The sequence below is a fragment of the Electrophorus electricus genome, chromosome 16 (genome assembly GCF_041902795.1).
Source record: "Electrophorus electricus isolate QZ-2024a chromosome 16, ASM4190279v1, whole genome shotgun sequence".
Classification (NCBI taxonomy): domain Eukaryota; kingdom Metazoa; phylum Chordata; class Actinopteri; order Gymnotiformes; family Gymnotidae; genus Electrophorus; species Electrophorus electricus.
Genome location: NC_137512.1, coordinates 20,733 through 48,536, shown reverse-complemented (window position 1 = coordinate 48,536; position 27,804 = coordinate 20,733). Strand labels below are relative to the sequence as shown.

The following is a 27,804-nucleotide window of genomic DNA, read 5'->3' as shown; positions in this document are numbered from 1 at the left end:
CTCCGGGATTGAGTTTCTCGGCTGTTCAGCTGAGTTGGCTTTTCCATGGCCAGGGATGCTGACGGACTATGTCAAGGAAGAAGAGCCAAGCGAAACCTAACTCGGCTAATCCTGGACCTTCTCGTTCGTATAGTTCTTCTGCATTTTTTTTCCCTGTAAAAACTAGTCTGCGTCGAACAAGACGTTAGCTGTCGTACCCCGTCGCGTAAATTTGCGTTTTGCTGATCAGTCGGTTATTTTTCTAGTCTCTCCGTCCAGTTTTTCTTCTAGTTGCGCGTTCGTGGTGCCTCGCACAAACGGTGGCTAACTTGCTGTCCTTGTTACCTTATTTCTCTCTCAGTGACAGCCTACATTAGAATGTTTCCGGACGGAGAAAACCTTATTTTTCTTGCTGGGATATTGATCATGGCAACAGCATGTGAAGCTGGAGGTAATTAATGTGATCATTAGTCCACATGTCCATATGATTAATTGCAGATGAATTGCTGTAAATGATTAATTGCTGTAATTGAACTCTCCACTTGCATGAAAGGATGTCGGACACTACAGGTTTGTTTGTAGGAGCTCTAATGACCAACACGGAGTTGTTGCTAGGCTCAAATTCAATTTATAGGTAGTATGGAATGCATTAACAAAATCTAAAGTTTATATACATTTGTTCTGAAGATTTAATGGATTTTAGTGCAGTTATAACTCACATTAGTTAAATTTGCAAAATAGATAAAAAATAATAATTTGTCTTTAGACATAGCTACAGTTGAAGTTAGGCACAAGATTGCTATTGTAATACTATTATTCCTTAATCACCTCGCATTGCACCCAGAGAGATGTAATTTGTGTGTGTGTGTGTGTGTGTGTGTGTGTGTGTGTGTGTGTGTGTGTGTGTGTGTGTGTGTGTGTGTGTGTGTCTGTGTGTTTGTGTGTGTGTGTGTTTGAACTATTGTACCATCAAGTAGATGGTTCATTCCTCCATTAGACGTTTAATGTGGGTAAAGTTTCTCAGGACATTTACGAAACACTTCTTCCCTGTCCCTGTAACATTGGCAGCATTTATTAAGGGGCAGAAGTTTGTGACCCCTGCTTAGATGAAAAGAGGTTTAGATAAAACCAGAATAGTTCTGATGACACTTGCTGGCCAAATTCTGTCTCTCTCTCTCTCTCTCTCTCTCTCTCTCTCTCTCTTTCACACACACACACACACACACACACACACACACACACACACACACACACACACACACAACTCTCACCTGAGAATAATTCTCGCCTACTGACTCTCACTTCCACATGTTGGTGGAAAGGGGAAGCAACCCTAACCCATACACTAACACTGACCTATCCACTAACACTGACTCATCCACTAACACTGACCCATCCACTAACCCAACCCTAACCCATACACCTACACTAACCCTAACCAATCCACTAACACTGACCCATCCACTAACACTAATCCTAACCCATACACTAACACTGACTCATCCACTAACACTGACCCATCCACTAACACTGACCCATCCACTAACACTGACCCATCCACTAACACTAATCCTAACCCATCCACTAACACTGACTCATCCACTAACACTGACTCATCCACTAACACTGACCTATCCACTAACACTGACTCATCCACTAACACTGACCCATCCACTAACCCAACCCTAACCCATACACCTACACTAACCCTAACCAATCCACTAACACTGACCCATCCACTAACACTAATCCTAACCCATCCACTAACACTGACACATACACTAACCCTAACCCATCAACTAACACTAACATACACTAACCCTAACCCATACCCTAACCCATCCACTAACACTAACCTACACTAACCCATACACTAACCCTAACCCTAACCCATGCTTGGGTGGGGGGGATACTGGAAAATACTAAGAAAAATGAGCAAAGGTCAGTATGAACTTTCAGAGAGTGCATAGTGAATTTGGCACAGAATGTTGAACTGTCAACATTGGAATAACTTGCCTACCTCTAGGTGAGCTACATATTTAGTCTCATGTTTAGTTATGTCTGGAAAATCTGTGTATAAGTATGCAGGCCAGGGAAGACCTACATGGCATGTGCTCCCTCGGGGTTACTATGGTTATTATGTGGCTTTTTTGTTTTAGGGAAATAGAGCTTGGAGGCAAGAAAGTTAGTGGTAGCTGCATGTCCCTCCAATGACACTTTGACACAAAGATCTTGAGAGTAGTGTGTGTGTGTGTGTGTGTGTGTGTGTGTGTGTGTGTGTGTATCTGTGTAGTTTAGCGTGTGTGTATTTTAGTGTCTGTAGTTTAGTATGTGTATGTAGTTTAGCAAGTTACCCCATTATAATTAGACACATTATAATTAGACACATTAGGAATCCTGCTGTGTTTATCTGCTCTTGTTCATTCTGACTCAGTCCGACTGCCAAGCATCTCAATTCAGTTCAATTCTCTGGTGCTTTATTGGCATTACAAATATTCACATTTGTATTGCCAAAGCTCTGATTAAGAAATTAACATGTTAAACAAAAGATGACATACAGCACTGAGTTCAGCTGCACGCGGTGACTACAGGGTCTATCAAGCATGCTCAGATCTGTCAGCAGGATTCATACTGAGAGTGTTCGCCCAGTGTCAGAGTTAAATGGGCTATACTCTAGCTTATGAACATTTCTGGTTTTGCATACAACAAGACAGAGAGTCCCGTGTGGAGCAAAACACAAAACAAAAAACACCATGTTCCCAGTTCGACATGTTCCCAGTGCAGCATGTTCGTGTTCCCAGTGCGACGTTTTCCCAATGTGACGTGTTCCCAGTGCATCGTGTTCATGTTCCCAGCGTGAAGTGTTCCCAGTGTGATGTGTTCATGTTCCCAGTCTGATGTATTCATGTTCCCAGTGCGATGTTTTCATGTTCCTAATTCGACATGTTCCCAGTCTGATGTGTTCATGTTCCCAGTGTGATGTGTTCATGGTCACAGTGCAGCATGTTCCCAGACTCCAGACTCTTCAGTTCCAAATTCTTTCAGTTGAACAACACTCCTTTAAAGCTATAAACTGCATTACTAGAGGCATTTTTGTGTGGGACTGTGGATTTTACGAGACTACTTGACAGATAGTTAAGCAGGCTAATGTCAGTACATTTACATAATTTAGGTTATCATAGAAAAAAAAATTATCTGGCTTTATCTTTATGTAGGGAGGAAGGAGGTTGTGGGCAAGCACATGCAAGAGGGTGTGGCCAAGCACATGCAGGGGGTGTGGCTGAGCACATGCAGACCTGGTGTGCAGGAAACAGACTCCCTGTTTAGCATGTGCAGGTGCCAGCCTCTGGTCCATAAGTTAGATAATGGGGCTTTGTAGGTGTTTGTGCTAATCAAAGACCTGATAAAATCACCAGTCCAGTGGTGCTGGGTAGGATGTGTGACCTGCTGCTGTAGTGCAGAAACTCCACACGGACCACAGGCTGTTCTGGAGAGGAGTAGGTTACAGAAGCTTTTACTGCTGTATGTGATTACTGCTTGTCAAAGTCTTCTAATGAGTCTTCACAGTCTGTCCAAAAGCCACAATTCAAATTAAAAGGAGTACTTATTTAGTTAGTTAGTTATTAATCAGTGTGAAATGTTAGTAGCTTCAAGGCACTGTCCCTAATGTAGCCTTATGGTAACCAAGCTAGTTTAGCTGCCCAGAAGTGGCAGGAAGTATAACATAAGCCTCTCCTGTCTCTATATGCTTGTCTGTCAGTCTGTTAGTAGCTCTTTTTGTCTATCTGTGTGTCTGTATCTGAGTGTTTTTTTTTGTCATTGTATAGTTAACCTGATGTTTCCTTTTTCATTGTTGTAGCTGAAAGCTATGGATATTAAGTTCCATGTGAGGTTCCCAGATGACTGCTACTTTCATTAGGAACACCATTCTGTGATGTCAGCTTGTTAAATTCGGTCCCAGATGTGTGCATCTGTTTATGCTGCATACTTTAGGCTATGTGCTGTAGGCTAACCCTAACCCCTAACCCTAACCTCCAATTAAAATGTTACTTGAGGCAACATGACTATTAGCAGACTTATAACACTCTTGGCATATGTTCAGTGCTCTGAAAAAGTATACCTATGCTGTGTTTTTCCTCCTCTTTCATTTGTAGTATAGGGAAGGATTATTTGGCAGATCTTACTGACTGTGTGTGTGTTCATTGGCATTATAAATGCTGAGCTGGTTAACCAACACATTTAAATGGAAATAGAGCAGTTATTACATCTGAACATTATATTCATGATGGCAGTGTGTTTGTGTGTGTGCATGTGTGTGTGCCTGCATAGAACATGTTATGATCAAACTCATTAAAATCTTCATGAGTTCAGTTTGGCAGACGTAACAATCCCCTATAGTTTTGAATCAGGAGCCCCTTTTACATTATTTTGAAGGGCACTTCTGATCTGCCTGAAACCTACTCATTTCACTGAGGCCCTGACCACAGTGTCTCAGCTGAAGAAGACACTGGACATAAACAATGTTGCCTTTGCTCTTGTGTGGTCAGACTCTTGTACTGCTGTTTAAGAAGTGTTGGAATTTATGGAGGAGGCATTAAACCCAACAGAGTTAGGGTTAGGGTTAACCCTGAGTGTTAGGGTTAGGGTTAACCCCGTGTGTTAGGGTTAGGCTTAACCCTGAGTGTTAGGGTTAGGATTAGGGCTAGGTTTAACCCAGAGAGTTAGGGTTAGGGTTAACCCTGAGTGTTAGGGTTAGGGTTAGGGTTAACCCCGTGTGTTATGGTTAGGGTTAACCCTGAGTGTTAGGGTTATGATTAGGGTATGGGTTAACCCAGAGTGCAATGAGCCTTTGAACTTTTTCCTCCTTTTTTTAAAAATTATATTAAATGCTCCACAAGTGCAGATGTGTGTCGTCCTTTGTGTGTGTGTGGGCATTACTTGCATGACTGGCTGGGTGGAACGTTTGCGCAGGTGTGATCAGTGTGCATCACTGCTACTCTCCTTCTGTTTTTCTGCCACAGTTTTTTTTACTGGTTCGGGTGGCTAAGCCTGTGGGAGCAGGTTGGGCCTGGCCCTCCATGAGCACCCTGCTGGGTGTGGGTCCTTCTCCCAGGAACTATGGAACTGCTCCCTTTGTCTCCTTTTTATAGGTGGGAAGATTAAAGCTGTCCAAGCACACTGGAACTGAACACACACCACTTTAAGGCACACTGCCGACTCAGAGCCCCTAAATCTAACCCTCTAACCCTAACCCTTACCCTAACCCTCTAACCCTCTAACCCTAACCCTAACCCTTACCCTAACCCTCTAACCCTAACCCTCTAACCCTAACCCTTAGCCTAACCCTCTAACCCTAACCCTTACCCTAACCCTCTAACCCTAACCCTAACCCTCTAACCCTAACCCTCTAACCCTAACCCTTACCCTAACCCTCTAACCCTCTAACCCTAACCCTAACCCTTACCCTAACCCTCTAACCCTAACCCTCTAACCCTCTAACCCTAACCCTCTAACCCTAACCCTAACCCTAACCCGAACCCTTACCCTAACCCTCTAACCCTAAGCCTTACCCTAACCCTCTAACCCTAACCCTTACCCTAACCCTCTAACCCTAACCCTCTAATCCTAACCCTTACTCTAACCCTCTAACCCTCTAACCCTCTAACCCTGTAACCCTAACCCTAACCCTCTAACCCTAACCCTTACCCTAACCCTCTAACTCTACTCACAAAGGGAGAGCAGTAGGGCAGAAGAATGAAAGAGGAAGAGAGAGAGTAAGAGAGAGGGAGTGAGACACCAGGACGATGATAGAGAGGCATTAAGAGTGAAAGACCATGAGGGGAGGTGAAAACAGTGAAGAAGAAAGGGAGCATAAGCAGCATTAGAGAACTTGCATGTGGTGCCTGCCAGCTAAGCTGTGGACCTAAAGTTTGATCTTAAATAGCAGGTGCTCATGCTGTGGAGTGCAAGTTAGCCAGTGTTGGCATAAATCCCTGATATGCTGAGGTGCTTTGTGAGGCCAGGTTAGACCTTTCCCTGTGATTCAGCCACTTGTGGTTTGCAGGATGAACATATATGGTGTGATCCTACACTGGTTGACTGGAGGCTGTGGGCCTGAAATGTTGAACACCCAGTCCATGGCATCCTGAGTCTCTGTGATTCTACCCAGACAAGGTTAAAAGGAGATATTTACAGACTTGGGTTTGACTATTTTACTTTAGACTGATACACAGTGATTTTCTGCAGCAAGATCTTCTGTTGAGCTTTGTGTTGCCAAGTTTTAGCAGGAATGTTCAACAAATGTGCACGGGCACATGGACACATGGGCAGGTGAATAGATGACTAGCAGGTTTCAGAGCAGTGCTCCTGTAACAAGCCTGATAGAGCAAGTACAGTAAGGTGTTAACAATGCCAATGTTGTAGCTGCAAACACAGATAATGTATTACTGATGAATATGTACATCACTCTGGATAAGAGCTTCAGGCAAGTACTGAAAACATAAGAGCAGAGGTGTACACCCCTGCACTGTCCCAGAAACAAATGCCATTTTTGGGTAGCACTGTTTGGTCATAACATAACAAGCAGCCCTGCTGGGGATACAGGCCTTGCTGGTTGTGCACCCCTGTGATGATGTCCATGATCCAAGGGACAGTTGTTAACTCTTCCTTTGGTTCCTGTTGCTCACCTGATCAAGCAAGGTGCTTAAATCCAAGATCTCTGGTTCATTTCCCAGGGAGCATACATACTGTTTTATTGATAAATATGTAAGCTGCTCTCTCTAAGAATAGCTGCCAAATGCTGTAAATGTAAACATAGCTACCTTATGTTGGGGTAGGGGGACATGGGGGTAATAGAGTGTCAAAGTAACAATGTGTGGGATAATAGGGTGTTGGGGTAATGGGGTATCAGGGTAATAATGTATGGGGTAATGGGACTGGGGGTAATCAGCAGGTGATCTGAAGATGTATTAAAGCTAGTCAGGCTAATCTAGTCAATTTGGCTCCAACAGCTAACCAGATTAAGTTCATTAGAAGCATCAAAGAGGTTGGAAAAATCAGATGTACCAGGATCTTTTTTGTTTCAAGTTTCAAGTTTGGTTTATTTGTCACATACACAGTCATACACAGTACAACTCACAGTGAAATGGTTGAGAGTGCTCTGTCCAAACTGAGAAAAAAGAAAACAGGGGTGCATAGAGAAATATATATTCTATATATGTACAAAAATATATTATCAATGTATGTACAATATATGTATATTATGTTTATATGCACAATGTACAATGTATATGGTTGTGTATGTATATGTACACAATGTACAGAATGTACAGATCTATTTGTAAAATGGCATTTACAGTTTTTACAGTTTTTATGTTACATGGTGGAATAGAATATCTATATATATATAGTTATGTTACATGGTGGTGGTGGTGGTGGTCCCCACAGTTTATCAGTTTCCCTGATTCAGGGCCCGAATGGCCTGTGGGAAGAAGCTCCTCTTCAGTCTCTCTGTCTTGGTCTTCAGGGAGCGAAAGCGCTTCCCTGACCTCAACAGAGAGAAGAGCCTATTGTTGGGATGGGTGGGGTCCTTCACAATCCTCCTGGCCTTGGTCTGGCACCGCTTGTAGTAGATGGTCTGCAGGTCAGGAAGTTCCGTGTGAGTGATGCGCTCTGCTGAACGCACTACCCTTTGGAGTGCTTGTCTGTCCTGCTTGGTGCTATTCCCAAACCAGACTGTGATGTTCCCCGTGAGGATGCTCTCGATAGTGCAGGTGTAGAAGTTCCACAGTACCTTGGAGGGCAGTCTGAAGTCCCTTAGGCGTCTGAGGTTGTAAAGACACTGACGAGCCTTCTTTGCCAGGGAGTTGGTATGGAGGGACCAGGATAGGTCCTGCGAGATATGAACACCAAGGTACCTGAAACTATCTGCTCTCTCCACCGTGGTTCCACTGATCCTCACAGGTTGGTAGTGCTGCTCCTGCTTCTTGCTGCAATCCACGATCAGCTCCTTTTTCTTACTGACGTTTAGGAGAAGATTATTTTCCTGGCACCAGTTTCCCAGGTGTTTAATCTCCTCCAGGTAGGCCCTCTCATCATTATCCGAGATCAGGCCCATGACAATGGTGTCGTCAGCAAACTTGACAATGATGGTGGAGCTGGAATTGGCTGTGCAGTCGTAGGTGTACAGTGAGTAGAGCAGGGGGCTTAGGAGACAACCCTGAGGAGCTCCAGTGCTGAGGGTGAGGGTGGATGAGACACAGTTGCCCACCCGTACTGATTGTGGTCTGTCTGTTAGGAAGTAGGAGATCCAGTCGCACAGGGATGTATGCAGTCCTAGATCCTCCAAGTTAGTAGTGAGTACGGAGGGGATGATGGTGTTAAATGCTGAACTGTAGTCAACAAACAGCATTTTAACATAATTTTCCCTCCCTTCGTCCAGGTGGGTCAGTGAATGTTTGTGGAGAATGCGGGCAAACATTCACTGACCCACCTGGACGAAGGGAGGGGAAATTACGTTAAAATGCTGTTTGTTTGTTTTTTGGAGCTATTGAGGGGAGTATGAGGGGTACCTATTTACGATTGTCTTCTAAGTGTGTTTCATAAACATCACTGCAACAAAAACAACCATAGGGTTTAGTGTTTAGTATTATCAAGGCTTCAGTCTTTTGTATTATCATCTCCTAGATAAAGAAGCCACATTCCACACCACAAGTAGTGTTTATTCTAACTGTCATGTCACTGAAAAACAAACATGACCCTACTGTGGATTGCTGCACTGGGAGTCAGGGGTGCAGGAGGATAAGGGTTAGGCTATTATATCAGCCCTCATGATGGCATGAGTTTAAGCTCTAGATGACTTGGTGACCTTTGCCCTCTTTAGAAGACCTGGTAGGAAACAGCAGTGGAACAGAACATGTGTATAGACAAGACATTCTGTGGAAGATGTGTGAAATGTAACGACTATTATCCAAAAAAACCCTCATAGTTATGATGAAAAACAACTTGAAGGTTAAGGGCCTTGCTCAGGGGCCTAACAGTGGCAGTATGGTGGTGGTGGGGCTTGAATAGGAAACCTTTTGATTATTAGTTGCATACCTTAACCTCTGAGCTACCACTGCCTGTAGACTGACTTTTATTGTTTCTACTAGCTTTAGGCCAATAAACAATATTCTAAAATATTGTAGTAATTTAAATTAGTGACAATATAGAAAAAAGTTGAATTCTGTTGTGATCTGTCAAATACCATGACCACATCATTTTTAAATGTCTTATCTTTAACCATTCCCTTAATACAAGATGACTAATCTGTGGTTAGTTATATAATAATATGGGTGTATTTAATGTTTGGTTACACAAAACTATACAACCAACTACAAATATACATTTTTATACAAAATGTCATTTTAAAACATTATAAAAGACTGTTAATACTAGGGGCCTATACACGAATCAAGAAGTTTTTTTTTTCTTTAACATAGTTTATTGTTCCCTAGAATTAAGATTTTAATTCTCCATTGCATTCTCAGTGACAGACAACACATCACTTACACAGCAGCTGCAAGAAAAGGGTCACATGTCTGAAACCCTGACCCTAACCTAACCCTGACCCTGACCCTGGCCATGACTGAATTTGCAACATGATGATAAAATAATTTAATGCTGTAATTCTGGAGATTATAATAATATGTTTAATTTTGTACTTAATTTACAAGCCTAGTTTCTACTGACAGTTATTTTACTTATATGTACTATTAGCTTAGTTGTCTTTTTTAATACTGTTCATCTTATAGTACGTGTTCTTTACAATATTTTTTATTTTGTATGCCTGTAGAGTTAGGAGTAACCTTAACCCTAACCTCAACCCTGACCTTAACCCTAAGCTTAACCCTCACAACATTTACATTTACATTTATGACATTTAGCAGACACTCTTAAATAGAGTGACTTACAAAAGTGCTTTGTCATTTATTCATAGAATATCCTAGTACAGCACAGTAGGTTAGAGTCCAACATACCAATGAACTAGAATACTGTATAATGAACTAGAATACTGAACTAGAATACAGGGATCAATGCTGATACCTAGACCTTATGTATTTTGTACTTCTGCCCTAAACTTAATCCTGACCTTAACCCTGACCATAACCCTAAACATAATCCTGACCTTAACCCTGACCTTAACCCTAAACTTAATCCTGACTTTAACCCTGACCATAACCCTAAACTTAATCCTGACCTTAACCCTGACCATAACCCTAAACTTAATCCTGACTTTAACCCTGAATTTAATCCTGACCTTAACCCTGACCATAACCCTAAACTTAATCCTGACCTTAACCCTGACCATAACCCTAAACTTAATCCTGACTTTAACCCCAAATTTAATTCTGACCTTAACCCTGACCATAACCCTAAACTTAATCCTGACCTTAACCCTGGTTTAATGCAATTTTCTTGGCTCATCACCTGCTACTCTATGGAGATTTCAGATTGTGTTTGCTTTTTCCTTATTGCATTTTTTATTTGTTTATAAATGTTTTTGGGTATCAATGTATCTCTAACCTGATTTTACAGCTTTATATTGCACCTGGTGTCAGAGTCAACACCTTGTTTCTGTAAAACCACAGATCATAGCATTTAAATTCCTGTTCAATCATAGAACACATTTACGCAAAGCGTGGTGCTGTCTCTTACTTCTCCAGTACACACTTCTCCAGTACACACTTCTCCAGTCTACACGTCTCCAGTCTACACTTCTCCAGTACACACTTCTCCAGTACACACTTCTCCAGTCTACACGTCTCCAGTCTACACTTTTCTCCAGTCTACACTTCTCCAGTACACACTTTTCTCCAGTCTACACTTCTCCAGTACACACTTCTCCAGTACACACTTCTCCAGTCTACACGTCTCCAGTCTACACTTTTCTCCAGTCTACACATCTCCAGTCTACACTTTTCTCCAGTCTACACTTTTCTACAGTCTACACTTCTACTTCTACACTGCTGGTCATTCATGTGCCTCCTGCCAGAACTTTCACCCCCCCAATTTTTTGGACTGTTTGTTTTGGGCTCTTTGCTATAGGCATCCAGTGATAACCATCCACTATAAAGCATTCTCCTGGGCTCTCTCTCCCTCTCTCTCTGGCACACACCCTCTTCCTCCCTCTCTCTCTCTCTCTCTCTCTCTCTCGGTATGTGTTTGATGGCCATGCCACTTCCTCCATCATTATTGTTTAGTGAAGCCGTGTGCTGTCAGACCTGTTTGAAGCTCGGCCCATGACACCGGCTTTCTGAGGCTTCCTGTGCTTCAAAGCTCTTTGAGCACTGAATGCTCAGAGGCCTCCTGTCTATAAATCCTCCCCAGAAACTCAAATCAAGATGTCTGAAACAAGGCAGGCCGGGGGCGGCTGGTGTGAGAGGAGACACGCATGCTTGGCAGCTTTAAAGTCTCTTTTAGACCATATGCCCATACCCATATGGAAGCCTCTCTTTACATGCACACACACGTGCACACACACACACACACACACACACGCACACACACACACACACACACACACGCACACGCACACACACGCACAAACACACACACACACGCACTCACACGCACAAACACATGCACACACACAAAACACTCATGAAATGTTCAGGAAGTCTATGCCCAGCCTACGCCTTAGACAGAGCTTCAAATTAAACTGATGGTAAGCCAGTATTCTGTGTGACTCCTTTTTATCTATTCTATTTATACAATTCTAAGACAGGCCATTGAACTAACCCAGGACATAATTGTAAAGCCTAGCAACAAACTAAACCAGCACAGACCTAAACCAGAAAAGTTCCACTGATTGCCACTGTATTATGGGTTCTGATACCCAGAGATCTGACATAAGCCTTCTACCATGAGTGTGGCTGCATACCGAAGGCTTACAGAGAATCAGAATAGTACAGTTTCTTACCTCTAAATCTACATGTCAGGTGTTGTTTTTTAGTTTTTGGGGTTTTGACAACTTTTTTCTAAATTCTTCGTATGGTAATGTGATCATAATGAAAATGTGCATTATTGTAATAGAGGTAAGATTAAACATCTTTTCTTTTTAGTAATTTATATTTATTAAACTTCAATTAATATTTTTGTGCTCTGTTTTTCAATGAGGAATTTTTAATGCATTCTTGGAGCATTGAGCAATATTTTCAGTGAGGACGTCTTAGTGAAACATTCTGGAATCCGCTGAAATTTAATTCCAGCACCTAAACAGCCATTTTTTCCCTCTCATGGCCCTCATGGCATTTTCCTGGATGACAACCAGAAGCTCCAGGTGAAAACACTTCACTCCAACAGAGATATTTAAGTGGGAGTTTGGAACAATGTAGTATAGTAGTAGTATTAGTAGTAGTAACAACAACAACAACAACAACAACAACAATAATAATAATAAAAAAACAACTTGGGGCATGCGCGCACACACACACACACACACACACACACACACACACACACTCACACTCACACACACACACGGACCAAGGAGCCTTTGTTCCTAAAAAAGCTTTCTGACATCTTCGGCTTGGTGAAAGGTTAAGGTTGGTGAAAGGTTAGGGTTGGAGAAAGATATTAAGATTTATTAATTTATTAAGATTTATTAAGAATTTATTAAGATAAATTTTCCCATTTAAGTCTTATTTTATGGTTAAGGCTGCATCGACAGCATTGAGGAAGTGTAGTCTATTGTAATAGTCACTTCAGGGAACAGTTCACAAAAAGGGTGTGTGGAGCCTTGACAGACTCGAGGTCGTTCATTCAGTGTTTTGGGCTCCATATATTTCTTTCACCAATGTCTGTAACCTCTCTGACTGTTTTTGCCACACTCTAAATAAATGACCTAGAATAAATAAAAATCCTCTTTGCTGATACCATGATATGAAATGTATTTTTAACCCCACTTTTAGGGAATGAGTATACAATAGGGTTATTCAGTAAATGGGCATGGGGACTCTGTCTGCGGACGTATTCCCGCCCTCATTCAGACATGCCCTGTGCAGGCAGACCCTGACACTTAAACTATTCATGGAGCATTTAGCTTAATGCTCATTTATGGATAAAGGGCTGATTCAGCCAGAAATGCAAACATTGCTAACAAGACATGGGAGCTGGCAGTCAGCCTGGCCATATTCCCTCTGCTGGTTTTCATGGCTAGCTGGCGTCACTGATCAACACATTAGCCTTTCTGGATGAAATATCTTATAATGGAAGAGCACACTGTAAAATGCTGTTGCTGGTGCTAATGAATTAAACTGTGCACCCATCAGTTATGAGCAGTGAAGTTCTGCTATTTGGTGGCAGTTTGCTGCACTGTTAGTCATTGTTACATTGTTAGCTTGTGTGAATGGGTTAGGGTGTTGAACTGGGTTAGGGGGTTAGGGTAGGGTTAGGGGGTTAGGGTAGGGTTAGGGGGTAGGGTAGGGTTAGGGGGTTAGGGTAGGGTTAGGTTAGTTTGCTGCACTGTTAGACATTGTTAGTTTGTGTGGATGGATTAGGGTGTTGAACTGGGTTAGGAAAGTTGTGCTCATTGTATGACAGCTGTGACTTTTTCTTTTGGCTCTAGATCCTCCATGGGTGAGTCGCATGGTGGCAGAGAGACAGACAGTTCGGCTGGGCCATACAGTGCGCCTGCCCTGCCCTGTAGAGGGAGAGCCTGCACCACTGGTAGTCTGGGTGAAGGATGGCCGGACCGTGCACGCAGGCTGGGGCCGTTTCCATGTCCGGAGGCACAGCTTGAGGATCATGGAAGTGGAGGTGGAAGATTCCGGCATTTACGCTTGCCATGCAGCTAATGGTTTTGGCAGTGTGTCCCTCAACTTCACCCTTATTGTCATAGGTGAGGCTAGCTGTGTGGCTGGGTGCAGGAGAGAGTGTGTGTGTGTGGGAGTGTGTGGGTATGTGAGAGAGAGAGAGTGTGTGTGTGGATGTGGGTGTGAGAGAGTGTGTGTGTGTGGATGTGGATGAGAGTGTGTGGGTACGTGAGAGAGAGAGAGAGAGAGAGAGTGTGTGTGTGGATGTGGGTGTGTGTGGGTGTGGATGTGGATGTATGAGAGTGTGTGGGTGTGGGAGTGTGTGGGTATGTGAGAGAGAGAGTGTGTGTGTGTGGATGTGGGTGTGTGAGAGATTGTCTGTGGATGTGGATGTATATGAGGGTGTAGGTGTGTGAGAGAGAGTGTGTGGATGTGGGTGTGTGAGAGATTGTGTGTGTGGATGTGGATGTATGAGGGTGTGGATGTGTGAGAGAGAGAGAGTGTGTGTGGATGTAGGTGTGTGGGAGTGTGTGTGTATGTAGATGTGGATGTATGTGAGAGTGTGTGGGGGTAGATGTGGGTGTGTGGGAGTATGTGAATGTGGGTATGTGAGAGTGTGTGTGTGGGGTTATGAGAGAGAGAGTGTGTGTGTGGGTATGTGAGAGCGTGTGGGGGTGGGAGTGAGTGTATGGGTTTGCATGTGTAAGAGAGAGAGTGTGTGGATGTGTCTGAAAGATTATGTATATGGGTGAGAGAAAGAGTGAGACTGTGTGTGTGTGTATGTGTGTGTGTGTGTGTGTGTGTGTGTGTGTGTGTGTGTGTGTGTGTGTGTGTGTGTGTGTGTGTGAGATAGATGTTGTTTTAGCAACTAATGCTGGCAGCCAATCAGTGTAGGAGCCGTCAGTGCCTGTTCGGCTGGACCACATTCCATTGCTTTCACACAAGGCTGATTGTGTCCCAGGAAGTGTTCTGGACACTTCTGGAGTAGGAAAAGCTTTATTAGATGCAACAGCTGTGACTGACAGGAGATGGCATATTAAACATGTATGGAATCATTTATGCAACATTGGTTGCATAACTAGTTGTTGAAGTGGTTTACAGTTGCAATGCCAAATTTCATTATCCAGGCCAGAGAACAAAGGAGGACTTCATTACCTCGCACCTTCTGTTTTGTGTTGACTGCCATCGTGTATGAAGTCTGTAATCTAATATGCTGTTTCTTTGGTTTATCCCAACAATGGGGGATTGTTTTTCTTCAACCCTGACAGACTGCAAAATTAATGCAGTTTTCATTGTAAAGCATCAGGAGAGTTGTGTGGATTTTTCTTTGGAATATGGGATTGTAGAGTTTGGTGGGTGGTTGTTGGGGACATGATGCTGATAAGAATGTTTGCTTCTCCAGATGGTTGTCTGGGGACTGTGCAGTAAGGGGAGCTTTTTGTCCAAAACCGTCTCTGCAGGGAAAGGACACAATGACAGAGGAGACACAGCACCCTCTGGTTCTTTCCCTGTGGCTAGTTGAGAAAGTGGTGGGCTGATGAGCACCGATTGCTCTACTGACTGCTGGAGTTGTTTAGTTGACTGGGCCTGACATGTCTTCCACCCTCCTGCTTGTTCTGGGCCTACTGCACACAGAGGCAAGGAACCCACTGCTTTCCTGTTCCTCCTTTAGAGGACTGCAGAACTCAGAGTTAGGACACACAGCACTCTGTGGATTACACTTCCTGGGTTTACTGAAGTCATTAACCCAGATAATAGGCAGCTTCAGAACAAAAGGCCTATTAGAGGTGCAGTATGTAGTGTGAATTCTGGCTGAGCTCAGGCTCATCATAATGACCCAAAGCAGTTTTTTCTCCTCTCTGTAATCTGTAGAGCCTCATCTTGTTAAGAGTTGATCTCAGCTGATATGAATTGCAGAATTACTGAACAGGTAGACTGTTTGCAGCCCTCCTATGAAACTGAGACTTTATGCACATCTATGTCCCCAAACACACTGCAGGGGGGAACTCCGGGCAGACGTGATTAAATAAGGACAAGAGGAATTTGGTGTCATTCGATAGCATTCGTCATTGGTGCAGCTCCACCCTCTGCATGTTCAGGCAGAGCTCTTGCTTGCTCATCTCCTGTTGAGTGGTTTGGTTAGGGTTAGCAGCAGCAACAAATATGTGCATCTGTCATAAAGGGGTAATTCTACCTGCTTAGATAATATTCTGCTCCTATCAAGCTTGGCTTGGTGTGATTTCTTGCACTGATCAAGGGTGAGGTCATGACCCTAACTTCATCTTTCACCTTTCAGCCTGTCTTACAAAAACCACTGTACATTTACATTTGGCATGCAAATGTGAAAATAAATACGTTTTCCCCACATTACATTCTCACTTATTCACATTATATGGAAATAGTTGCTATATGTAAGTAAGTATTAGCTGTACAACTTGGTTTTTAATGCAGCCATTAACTTGCTCTCTAATGTCACATAATGTCACATATTGTCATTTCAGTTCCAGATGCTGATTTTATATGGGGAAATAACATCTAACGTTATTGCAGTTGAAGATGCTACTTAGAAAATAACGTATAGGATATGTGTGGTAATGTATAGGGTATGTATGGTAACGTATAGGGTATGTGTGGTAACGTATAGGGTATGTGTGGTAATATATATGGTATTTGTAAGAATGTATACGGTATTTGTGAGAATGTATGGGGTATGTGTGAGAATGTATAGGGTATGTGTAGGAATGTATATGGTATGTGTGGGAATGTATAAGGTATGTGTGGGAATGTATAGGGTACGTGTGGGAATGTATAGGGTATGTGTGGGAATGTATAGGGTAACTGAGGGAGGCTCAAGAGGAATCACTTAGCTTTTATGACCTGTTAACCCTCTCTTTCCATTTATAGCTTGCTATGTAGCACAGGGGTGACTCTAATACCGACACCACCTGGGTCGTTGTCTCTCCACGCTGTCCTCTTCTCTTCTCATGCTGTACCCCTATAGTGTCCAGAGTCCCCGTACCCAACAATTCTATACTCTTCATACATGCTATGAACACTATTATTGTTCGGTAACACCTAATATGTGCTACAAGATAATATCCAATATTAATAATAGAGCTAATTACCCTAACCCTAAGCCTAACCCTGTACCATGGGTTAACTCTCACCTCAAGGTGCAGGTCTGGTATAAGACCAATGTCCCTTTAAACAGCCCCTTTAAAGCTGGTCATTAACACAAAACATGAACACTTTGAGACTGACAAGCCCTTAGTTAGGTTTTTGTTCAATGTTGAGACTTTGTGCAGCCACATAGCCACTGGGCTATATTTTTAGACCCTGCAGCTCTGCGTCTGCACTGCTCACTATTATATTGGGAGCCTCCACTGTACGGAGACGTAGTGGGAGAGACTGGGGACACCACCTGCAGCTCTTACAGGCCTTGCTGAAGAGCTTCCAGAAAGCCTAACCCTTTTGTTCTTTGTGGGCTGAGAGCTACATGTGTTGCAGTTTAGCCTACATCCCCCTCATCCCCCTAACCCTAACCCCTAGCCCCTAAACTCTAAAGCCTAACCCCAAACCCTAACCCTAACCCCTGACCCTCACCCTAACCCTAACCGCTAACCCTCACCCTAATCCTAATCCCTAACCCCTCACCCTCACCTAAACATATAATTGTATCAGAGCAGTGGGGACAGGGGTCTGACACAGGGCAGGAGCGCAGAGGGTTAAGGGCTTAGACCGTAGATCTCTTCTCCAGAGCTGCTAGACTAGTAGAGTTTCAGGATTAATATTAATAAACATGTGTATGGTCGTAACCTTTGCCACCTAAGCATTTGAGCTCTAGTGCAATAGCAGAGGCTGGTTAACATCAATCAGCAGGTAGGAGGCCAGCATTTACATTTCAGGCTGATTTGAACATTTTCCTTGACAGGTCTTCTTTAGCTCATACCTCATCTAAAGGGCCAGACATGTGAATCAGTACATTTACGGTACCAGTACCACACAGAGGTGGTTTAGCTGCTAACAACATTTAGTATTTACTTATTGTCTGACTCGTCACTGTAACTGCTATATACAAATAAACACACTAAGAGAGATATCTTCTTTGATCATGCTTTTAGCATTGTGACGGTAATGTAACTGGTAATTCTGATGACTGGTATTGTGACACTGAGCACTGCAGCTAAAGAATTCTAGAGCATATTTGTTTTTGTTGTTTCCCAAGGCAGAGAACGCAGATGAGGTGAGTTCAAAGGCCACTCGCATATGGGCACAAATGAATTCATGCTTGTGAGGAGCAGAAGAAAGAAAAAAAGATGCTGAAAAAAAGTAAAGATAAAAGGCTGCTTGCAGCAATTGAAACCATTCAGGCCTCACATGAGATTAGGCTGAACTCAAAGCTACAAAGATGAAGGCTTTTACATTCGCAAAGAAGCACAAGCACACACTGAAGTGAGACACAGAGGACTGCTTCACATTGCTGCAGACGAATAAATACTGAAAAAGAAAAACAAAAAAAATGTCACTATGATTGTCACTGATCTTTATGGAACACTTTGGTTAGTCCTGCTCAAGGTCAAGACTAAGCATACAGAGGCAATGCTTAGTTGTTATGCTATTTGTACATGAAACCAGTTGACAGAGGATATTAAACAGTCCCAGTACTTTCTTATTTGACCAGGTTTTTGGATGAAGACTGTTCCCTTAGCTCCTGTAGCACAGCACTTTTAGCACTTTTAATTTTCAGCACTATAATGCACTTATATTTCTTTTAATTCCTAATTTATTATGTCTTTCTTTTATCTCAACAATTTAAATGTTCAAATTTGACTCTTAGCACTGTAACATCTATATAAATTACTAGTTTACTTTTTTATTTTTTTGTTTAAATTGCTTTTAATTTTATATTTTCATTTTATTTAATGGTTTTATTTATTTATGTAGTACCTCTTTTATGTTAAGCACTTTAAATTGCCTCTGTATGAAAATTGCTTCAAAAATAAACTTGTCTCAGTTTGCCAACACATTATATCAACTTCCAGTAAACATATTTTAGAGCCTTATTAATATTTTTATAGCAAACATATTTGCTACTACTGTACTACACAAATTTTAACATTACATATTCTACTGCTTAACATTTTACAGGACGGTATGGGAGTACAGTGAATACACATGGAATACATGAGAGAATATTCACCCATTTTATAGTTTATCTGGTGCAGATAAAGTACAGAGTACTGAGGTCGTGCAGGATTCACTCTGTGCCTTGGCAATATGATGGTCTCTCGTTCTGGGAGGGCACAAAGGTTTTAATTTTCCTTGGGAGAGGCGGGGGGATGCAAATTAACCACCTTCATGGGAGCGCCACATTAAAGAGGCTTTGATGGCGCTAATTAGGGAGATATTGCCTGGGCCATGTCCTTGGAGGACATTCTGTCCCTGTACACGCAGTGCTCTATTTCATGGTGGACCACCCCACGCCTGCTACTGCTACACTGACAGCTCTGTAACACACATGGGCAGGCTTCTAATTACCGTCCCTCCCTCTCTCCCTTTCTCTTCTGCTCCCTCTCTCCCTCTCTCTTCTGCTCCCTCTCTCTAATTTTCCTTGTTTACTTTAAATGCTCATGAGGACTGAAGAGGCACTAACAGAAATTCAGAAAAATTCAGAAAATTATGGAGAAAGATGAATTAGAGGGGCTTTTTGGGGTCATTATGCGGTCCCAGATTACCTGATAGTTTAACATTCACTTTTAAAATGATCTAGGTGGCTGATTGTGCCTGGCAGGGACACTCATGTTTTTCATGTTTCACCTTCATCCCTTTCCAGGTGGTTTGGCAGGATATTTGAAGTACTGTAATGCATGATGTTAATGTTCTAATATTGCTGTCAAAAATATGGTACCAGTTTAGTTTGGCTGTGCTGCTGCTGCACCTTCTGTTCCTTATTTATCATTTAAAATATTATAGTGCACAGCTGTCCTGAAAACGTATTATGATTTGATTGTACATGGTTTGAGTGATAGTGATGCAGAGTGTTGTTATTTGAGTTATTATGTAACATCATAACATTACACACCTTCAAGACAAAAATTAGGATTGATTTAGTACCTTGTTCAGAGTTGATTTTTGGCTCCTGCCCCCAGGCACATGGGTTATGTAATCCTTGCCATGTGTATTTGCACACCGCTATGAATGGAGAATGAGGCTTTTTGAATTTAGAACTTTCAAGTTCATCCCAGTAGGAAAAAATAATATAAGGGCTTTTTAAACACCATCCCCGTGAAAAAGGCATGAGGGGCGTGAAGGGTGTGAAGGGTGTGAAGGGTGTGGCAGTGTGAGGGCTTGGGGGGGTGTGGGGTCCCTTTTGCTCTGTATCCAGAAGACCCCCAGAATAGTCAGAATAGCTCTTCCATAGCTACCAAATATTCCAGGGATAGTGTTGCGCTGAATGCACTATAATTAGCTGCACACACACACACTCTCACACCCTACAGATAGCACTTTTTGCAGACCAGTGTGTAATCTACACACTCTTCTTGTGTGTGTGTTTGTGTGTGTGTGTGTGTGTGTGTGTGTGTGTGTGAGAGAGGGAGAGAGAGAAGGTTTGTGTATATATGTGTCTATGAGCAAGTGTGTGCACATGAGAGGGCGAAAGAGAAACTGTGTCCTGGCAGTAATGTACTTTTTAGTGCTGCTCTGTGCATTCCAGTAGCCCAGACAAAGCATCAAGTCATGCTGTGCCATTTGGGTTAAATGCAGCTAATTAGTTTCCTGCTCAGAGTTAGATCAGCCCTTGTATCTTATTCACCGTGGAAACTGTGGAGCAAAAACAATATGGCAGTGTTTGCTCTCGTCTAGCTCACCATTCGCATTAGAATAACACTGTGGCTTAGACTGGTTATCATTCCTATAGAAATATAGACGTTTATAAGCTCCCAGGCCTCTTCAGCCTAACCCCTAACCTCTAACCCTAATTGACAAGCTCCCAGGCCACCTAGCACCTAGTGGCGTCTCACCCTTTCGCACACTGGAAAGAGCTGCTGGAGCTCTGTAAAGAAGTCTATCTGCTCTGTAAAGAAGTCTATCTGCGCTGTAAAGAAGTCTATCTGCGCTGTAAAGAAGTTTGTCTGTGCTGTAAAGAAGACTGTCTGCACCGCCCCACTCCTCCTGCATGATTTACATTGTTCAAGGCCATTTAAAAGAGTCTCTGTAGATGAAAGAACAACATCTGCCTTGTGATTTATCCAGCAGTCGCCCAACAATCTAGTCTTTCTGAGCTGAAATTGCATTCCACACACAGGCTCAGTGACGAGGCTTTCTGGTGTTTCAGATGATGCTGTAGAAATAGCTCAGAACAAGCCCCCGCCAGCTGCCAAACAACCAACTGGGCAGGATCCAACCGGGCCTCCATGGGGTAAACACCCAGAGCACCATCTCACATATACACACACCCTAACACAGAGCACCGTCTCATATATACACACACCCTAACACAGAGCACCATCTCACATATACACACCCCATAACACAGAGCACCGTCTCATATATACACACACCCTAACACAGAGCACCATCTCACATATACACACACCCTAACACATTACCGTCTCACATATACACATACCCTAACACAGAGCAACGTCTCACATATACACACACTCTAACACAGAGCACCTTCTCACATATACACACACCCTAACACAGAGCAACGTCTCACATATACACACACTCTAACACAGAGCACCTTCTCACATATACACACACCCTAACACAGAGCACCATCTCACATATACACACCCCCTAACACAGAGCACCATCTCACATATACACACACCCTAACACATTAACGTCTCACATATACACACCCCCTAACACAGAGCACCGTCTCACATATAAACACCCACTAACACAGAGCACCATCTCACATATACACACCCCCTAACACAGAGCACCTTCTCACATATACACACACCCTAACACAGAGCACCATCTCACATATACACACACCCTAACACATTACCGTCTCACATATATACACACCCTAACACAGAGCACCATCTCACATATACACACCCCCTAACACAGAGCACCATCTCACATATACACACACCCTAACACAGAGCACCGTCTCACATATACACACCCCCTAACACAGAGCACCGTCTCACATATACACACCCCCTAACACAGTACCGTCTCACATATACACACACACCCTAACACAGAGCACCGTCTCACATATACACACACCCTAACACAGAGCACCGTCTCACATATACACACACCCTAACACAGAGCACCATCTCACATATACACACACCCTAACACAGAGCACCGTCTCACATATACACACCCCCTAACACAGAGCACCGTCTCACATATACACACACCCTAACACAGAGCACCATCTCACATATACACACACCCTAACACAGAGCACCGTCTCACATATACACACACCCTAACACAGAGCACCGTCTCACATATACACACACCCTAACACAGAGCACCATCTCACATATACACACACCCTAACGCATAGCATCGTCTCACATATACACACACACCCTAACACTGAGCATTGTCTCACATGTACACACACCCTAACACAGAGCACCGTCTCACATATACACACACCCTAACACAGAGCACCGTTTCATATATATATACACACACCATAACCCAGTGCACAAACACACCCTAACTCTCAGACCTTTGGAAGATTTTTGTGGAATGGTAATATTCCAAATATCAAGAGAAGAACTTTTGTATTTTTCATCTGCCTACCAGAGGGTCATCTGAATTTTCCAGACCCACAGCTTTATTTTTTGGCCGTGCAAGCCCAAAATGTACTTAACATGCTAAATCATGCTAGATCTAGTGGCCATTTGTAGTCATTAAATATGAGAGTTTCTGTGTGCAGAAAAAGGTTTAGCCAAATATGATATTTGTATTAAGAATCCAGATTGATCTCATTTGAAGAACTTAGCTATTGAAGTTCTGACTGTACATTTTTCAGGTGTCTCTATCTTCAACACTATATTGGTACAAAACAAGATGGCACTTTGGAAAAACCTAAAAACCTTAAACCTTAATCCCTACTCACCTTGAGACTTTATTAATTAAACCCACTTCTTCCAAACATCTGAAGTGTATATCTGAAGTGTATTGTTTACTATTAGAACACTGTAGTTATAATACTAAACCTGTGATTTATCTCAAAATACATACATAAACACTAGATTCAGACTTTGTCACTACAAGGTTTGGCATCCTGTGCCACTGTTGTGGACATTATGTGGGCAAGCCCAAAGCTACAGAACTGGTGGAAGGCATAGAACAGATCATGAGTTCCTTCACAATACCAAAAAACTGACTCCAGTTATTGTGCTATTACAAAACTCTGCAAGAGCGCTAGGGACTTCATTAATCTAGCTGTGACTGTTGTATATTATTCAAAAATGTTGTATATTATTCAAATAGAGGTCTGACATTCTACGCACCCATTTTGTAGAAATGGGTGCATGCATATCCTTAGAGAAAATAACATAATTTGAGAGGCAAACCAGAAGCAAAAAAAGGGGTCCTTGGTTATCTTTTACATTTGCAACCAAAATAATGACTGATGGTAAATTATAATTTAGCAAACCCTTGTTTGTTGTATAGTTATTATTATTATTATTATTATTATTATTGTTATTATTATTATTATTCCTTGACTTAATATTCTGGTTTGTATAGATTATTTTCATGGAATAGATATATATGCACACATTTTTATTTCATGTATTTTCATTGATCTACTTTCTGTTTCATTTACTTTTACAATTTCTTGTTTGCATATTTGTATGCATTTGCTCACTTGAGTGATGGGTGATGTTATTACATTACATTCATTTATAAGAAAAACTCAAAACATTGTAATTGCTTATAATGAATGATGTGCCACAGTAATTAATAGTAAAGTATAGTTAATTCATGATTTTTAAGTACTCAAAGGTTTTTTGTATGCTTATTTTTTTTAAAACCTTGAAACTTAAATAATTTTCAAAAAGAGAAATTCTGCACTGCACATAGGTACTAGGCAAGAATGTCTAGTCTTGCCCTACTCCTGGCTGCTGCTATACACCAAAATCTAAATATCAAAAGATACTCAGACACCTGAAGAGCATAAAATCAGCTTGTATACAGGTTACTCTTTCTTCATAGCCCTTCATTTTCTGTACCAGATCCAAAAACCTTGAAAATATTTCAAAATCTCCAGCTACTCTTATTACCTGGACCAAAACAACCATCCTGACATTCAACATGAATGTATCCATCCTATTAAGTACTCAGCACATCAACATATCGCCAACCAGCTGTCAGAGTTGCCAAGATTTTAATTCATTATTCAAAATCAGAAGTACAACACTGAAAAAACCTTCTGTCCTCACATTGGTAGAGAATCCACTATTAAAATGAAAGTATTTACAAAAATAAAGTACCTGTTTTCAATCAGTCTCATTCAATTTTCCATTGCCTTGTTTAAAAATGTATTCTCCCTTCTCCCTGAATTTTACAGGAAAAACAAACCATACAAAATCAAAATAACATTACAAAACCTTAAATTTTTGGAAGTCTTGAAGCTCCAATTTTCAGATTTTCAGAAATAACTTATGCTGAATTCACTCACTACATAATGAAATATGTAACAATGTCCAGTGTGTTTAGCTAAATAAAGCCCAATAAGACAGACAAACCATGTATGTAAGTGGAACAAGCCCTAAGCAAAGAAATCCCAATCTCAGAATTAACTTTTATGAGGACAAAACTGAAGCACCACACATTTTAAAGGCCTAGTCATAAGGTGCAAAAAGGTGTTACTCATTTTAATCTTATTTTTCAAAACAACATCAAATGTTTGTGGCATTCTCACTTATACCTCACACACACATTGCATTTGGAGCAAGTACTGCCTTTAATACTTGCATCTTAGATCCATCATATGTTCAAAATCATGCAAAAAGAACATTTTCCAAACACTTAAATTCACCTGTGAATATACATATGAGACAGGTGTGTGTAGTAACATGGTAGTTGAAATTATAAGAGCTGAAGTAACAATGAAGGGCTTGAATCTTAAGTGCAGAAACTCAGCTTTTGGTGCCTGCACTAATGTTTACATGTTACATAATCATTTATTCTGCTTCACAAAAGGAATGGCTTTCTGTTTCTTGTTGCCTGCTTTTAGAGGATGCTGACTTCCCTCTTTACTGATTACAGCTGTTATATCAATATTTTCATCTTACAAAGTGTATTAGCTGTAGAATGTTCACTGCTACATACTGTATGTGTAACATTTCTCATTTACATACATTCCTGCTGGCATTAGTAGTATGTTTCACTACTATGGGAAAAGCTAATTACATTTCATTGTATATTGTGCTGTTTCAGTGTACTGACATGGACTAAATTAACTGAAGTGAACTGAATAAAATTCATATGAGATAAATGGTACTGAATGTGACTGAATTGCATCCACAGAGAAGCCCCGTTTCAGCCAACCAATGAAGATGAGACGGCGCGTTCTGGAGCAACCGGTGGGCAGCTCAGTTCGGCTGAAGTGTTTGGCCAGTGGCTTCCCCACCCCAGTCATCACATGGTGGAAGGACCAGGTGCAACTGTCCCTGTCTGAGCGGGGCAGTCGCCCACTTTGGACACTCACATTGAAAAACCTACAGCCACAGGATAGCGGCCGATACACTTGCCGTGTGTCGAATGCAGCTGGACACATCAATGCCACCTACAAGCTGGACATTATCGGTGAGTGTGTTGGTAAATTAACTCACATATGGGACTTGACTCTAGGCCATACTTAGACATTCTGAAGTTAGAGTACCAAGAGGCTCACCATTCTCCTTTTCTTTCTATAATAATTTGTATATAAGGTAAAAGACGACCCTAGATCAGTATTCTTTGTCTGAGTGTTGAGTTTCATTTGCAGTAAATTTCAGATATGCAGCCTCTTTATAGAAAGCATGAATGTTGGTTCTGGTTGTTTTCAGAACGCACAAACTCCAAGCCTGTCCTGACAGGTACTCACCCAGTCAACACCACAGTTGAGTTTGGCGCCACTGCCTCATTCCAGTGTAAGGTCCACAGTGACGTAAAGCCTGTCATCCAGTGGCTGAAGCGGGTGGAGCCAGGCATGGAGGGTCACTACAACTCCACACTGGAGGTCGGTGGTCAGCATTTCATGGTGCTGCCCACAGGAGATGTGTGGTCAAGGCCCGATGGCTCCTACCTCAACAAGCTGGCCATTATAAAGGCCCGTGATGAGGATGCAGGAATGTACATCTGCCTCGGCGCAAACACCATGGGTTACAGTTTCCGCAGTGCCTACCTCACTGTACTTCCAGGTGTGTGTGTGTGTTTTTTATGTGCCTTTGTCAGTTTTGTTTTAAGGGTGTTGCTAGTGATTGCTGCTTTTCCAAATATTTTTAAAGCACATTATAAGCTTGATTCTAAAGGTGAATAGCTTAGCATAAATTTGACTCAAAAATGTGTGTGTGTGTGTGTGTGTGTGTGTGTGTGTGTGTGTGTGTGTGTGTATAGATCCCCAGACTGAGAAACCAGTGTCTCCTCCCCACTTGAACTCAGGCCTCCCCTGGCCTCTGATTATTGGGATCCCAGCAGTGGCTCTCCTCATGATGGGCACCATAGTACTCTGGCTGTGCCACAGCCAACTCCGGCAGGGCCTCCCACGTAGGCCTGTGCCCCAGCGGGACCACCCTGCCTTTGACAAAGACCCAAGATCCCCTGGCAGCTGTAATCCTGAGTTCCCCACCCAGAGGTACCTAGCTATGGGTGCTGCTGGTCTTGGAAGTCCCTCAAATATTTACTCCAAGGTGTACACAGACATGCACACACATACACACACATACTCACATGCTTACATGGAGGGGAAAGTGCACCAGCATTTCCACTACAAGTGCTAACTGGCTAACTGGTTAACCTGCACCTTCACGTTAGGCCACTGCTGCTGCCCTTCCACATATGGGCAAAGGGCCTCTGCTTTGGATCACAGATGTACTGTGGACCGAGCATTTGAGTTTGAACTGCATTACACACAAATAGTGATGAATATGTAGCTTGACAATGGCATTTTCAAGTAGAGCATGGACAAGCATTTGTGACTGTACCTGTTCTGGCAGATCACATTCACTTTAAAAACTCTCAGGATGGAAACAGTCTTTGCGTGTGTATTTGTAATAGGCATAAATAAATGTTTTTTGTATTAAAATTGGCAAAACTGTACAATCCATCACACACAATAAATCAAACAGGACAGGACCTGGAAACCAAGTACACAATATAGGCAACACCATGAAGCAAAACACAGAAAATAATATCGTATTTAATTTTACATTACCAGAATGAAAAAAGCCATGCAAATAAATGCAGATGTGCTTTACAAATGTTTGAATATTGAATGATAGGAATAGAATGGGCAGTTCTGTTTACATATTAGCAACAAATACTGTGGTGTTCATGATTTTTACATTTTATTATTATTATTATTATTATTATTATTATTATTATTATTAAGACTTTGCCAAAACTGGATCATTCACATCTGCAAGAAATGGCAAAGAAAAGGTGAAATTAAAAGGCATTATTTTGTATTACTAATCAGTTCTATTGTCTAGTATGTATTGAATTTATTTGACTGATATTTTGCAGTATTAGTGCATCATGCCTGCAGTATGCTGAAAAAAAGTTTAATGTACAGCCATATTCATTTATTTGCAATATTTGCATAACAAATATTTTACAAATGCATTCATTTTGACCAAGCATGGTGAAATAGACAAACTAAATAGCAAAGGCATCAGGATGCCACACATTCTTTGCCCTGCTCTATGATGTGCACATTGAAATATTATAAGCGCATGTACTGTTGTGCACATGCTGCAGTTTTCATTTGGAGCTCATGTAAGGCTGTTATAATAATATTTTTGTAATAAATTTTTTTTTTATCTGA

The 27,804-nt window shown here is 41.9% G+C and overlaps 1 protein-coding gene across 2 annotated transcripts; it reads left to right on the top strand.

Moving 5' to 3' along the window:
* Positions 1 to 36: 36 nt before the first annotated feature.
* On the top strand, positions 37 to 27,758 carry fgfrl1b (fibroblast growth factor receptor like 1b). 2 transcript variants are annotated; one of them, XM_035532331.2, is made up of 7 exons: positions 37 to 123; positions 341 to 430; positions 13,586 to 13,858; positions 21,109 to 21,192; positions 25,305 to 25,583; positions 25,826 to 26,179; positions 26,376 to 27,758. In XM_035532331.2, exons 1-7 carry the CDS (start codon positions 69 to 71, stop codon positions 26,756 to 26,758), a joined length of 1,518 nt encoding a protein of 505 aa, XP_035388224.2. In that variant the 5' UTR covers positions 37 to 68; the 3' UTR covers positions 26,759 to 27,758. The 2 variants fall into 2 exon arrangements, with proteins under 2 accessions (XP_035388224.2, XP_081555633.1); XM_081699507.1 differs by lacking the exon at positions 21,109 to 21,192.
* Positions 27,759 to 27,804: the final 46 nt, after the last annotated feature.

Coding starts and splice junctions, on each gene's coding strand:
- fgfrl1b (XM_035532331.2), top strand. CDS start 69: ATGTCAAGGAAGAAGAGCCAAGCGAAACCTAACTCGGCTAATCCTGGA. Junction 124..340: donor GGCTAATCCTGGACCTTCTC/GTTCGTATAGTT, acceptor TTTCTCTCTCAG/TGACAGCCTACATTAGAATG. Junction 25,584..25,825: donor CTACAAGCTGGACATTATCG/GTGAGTGTGTTG, acceptor GGTTGTTTTCAG/AACGCACAAACTCCAAGCCT.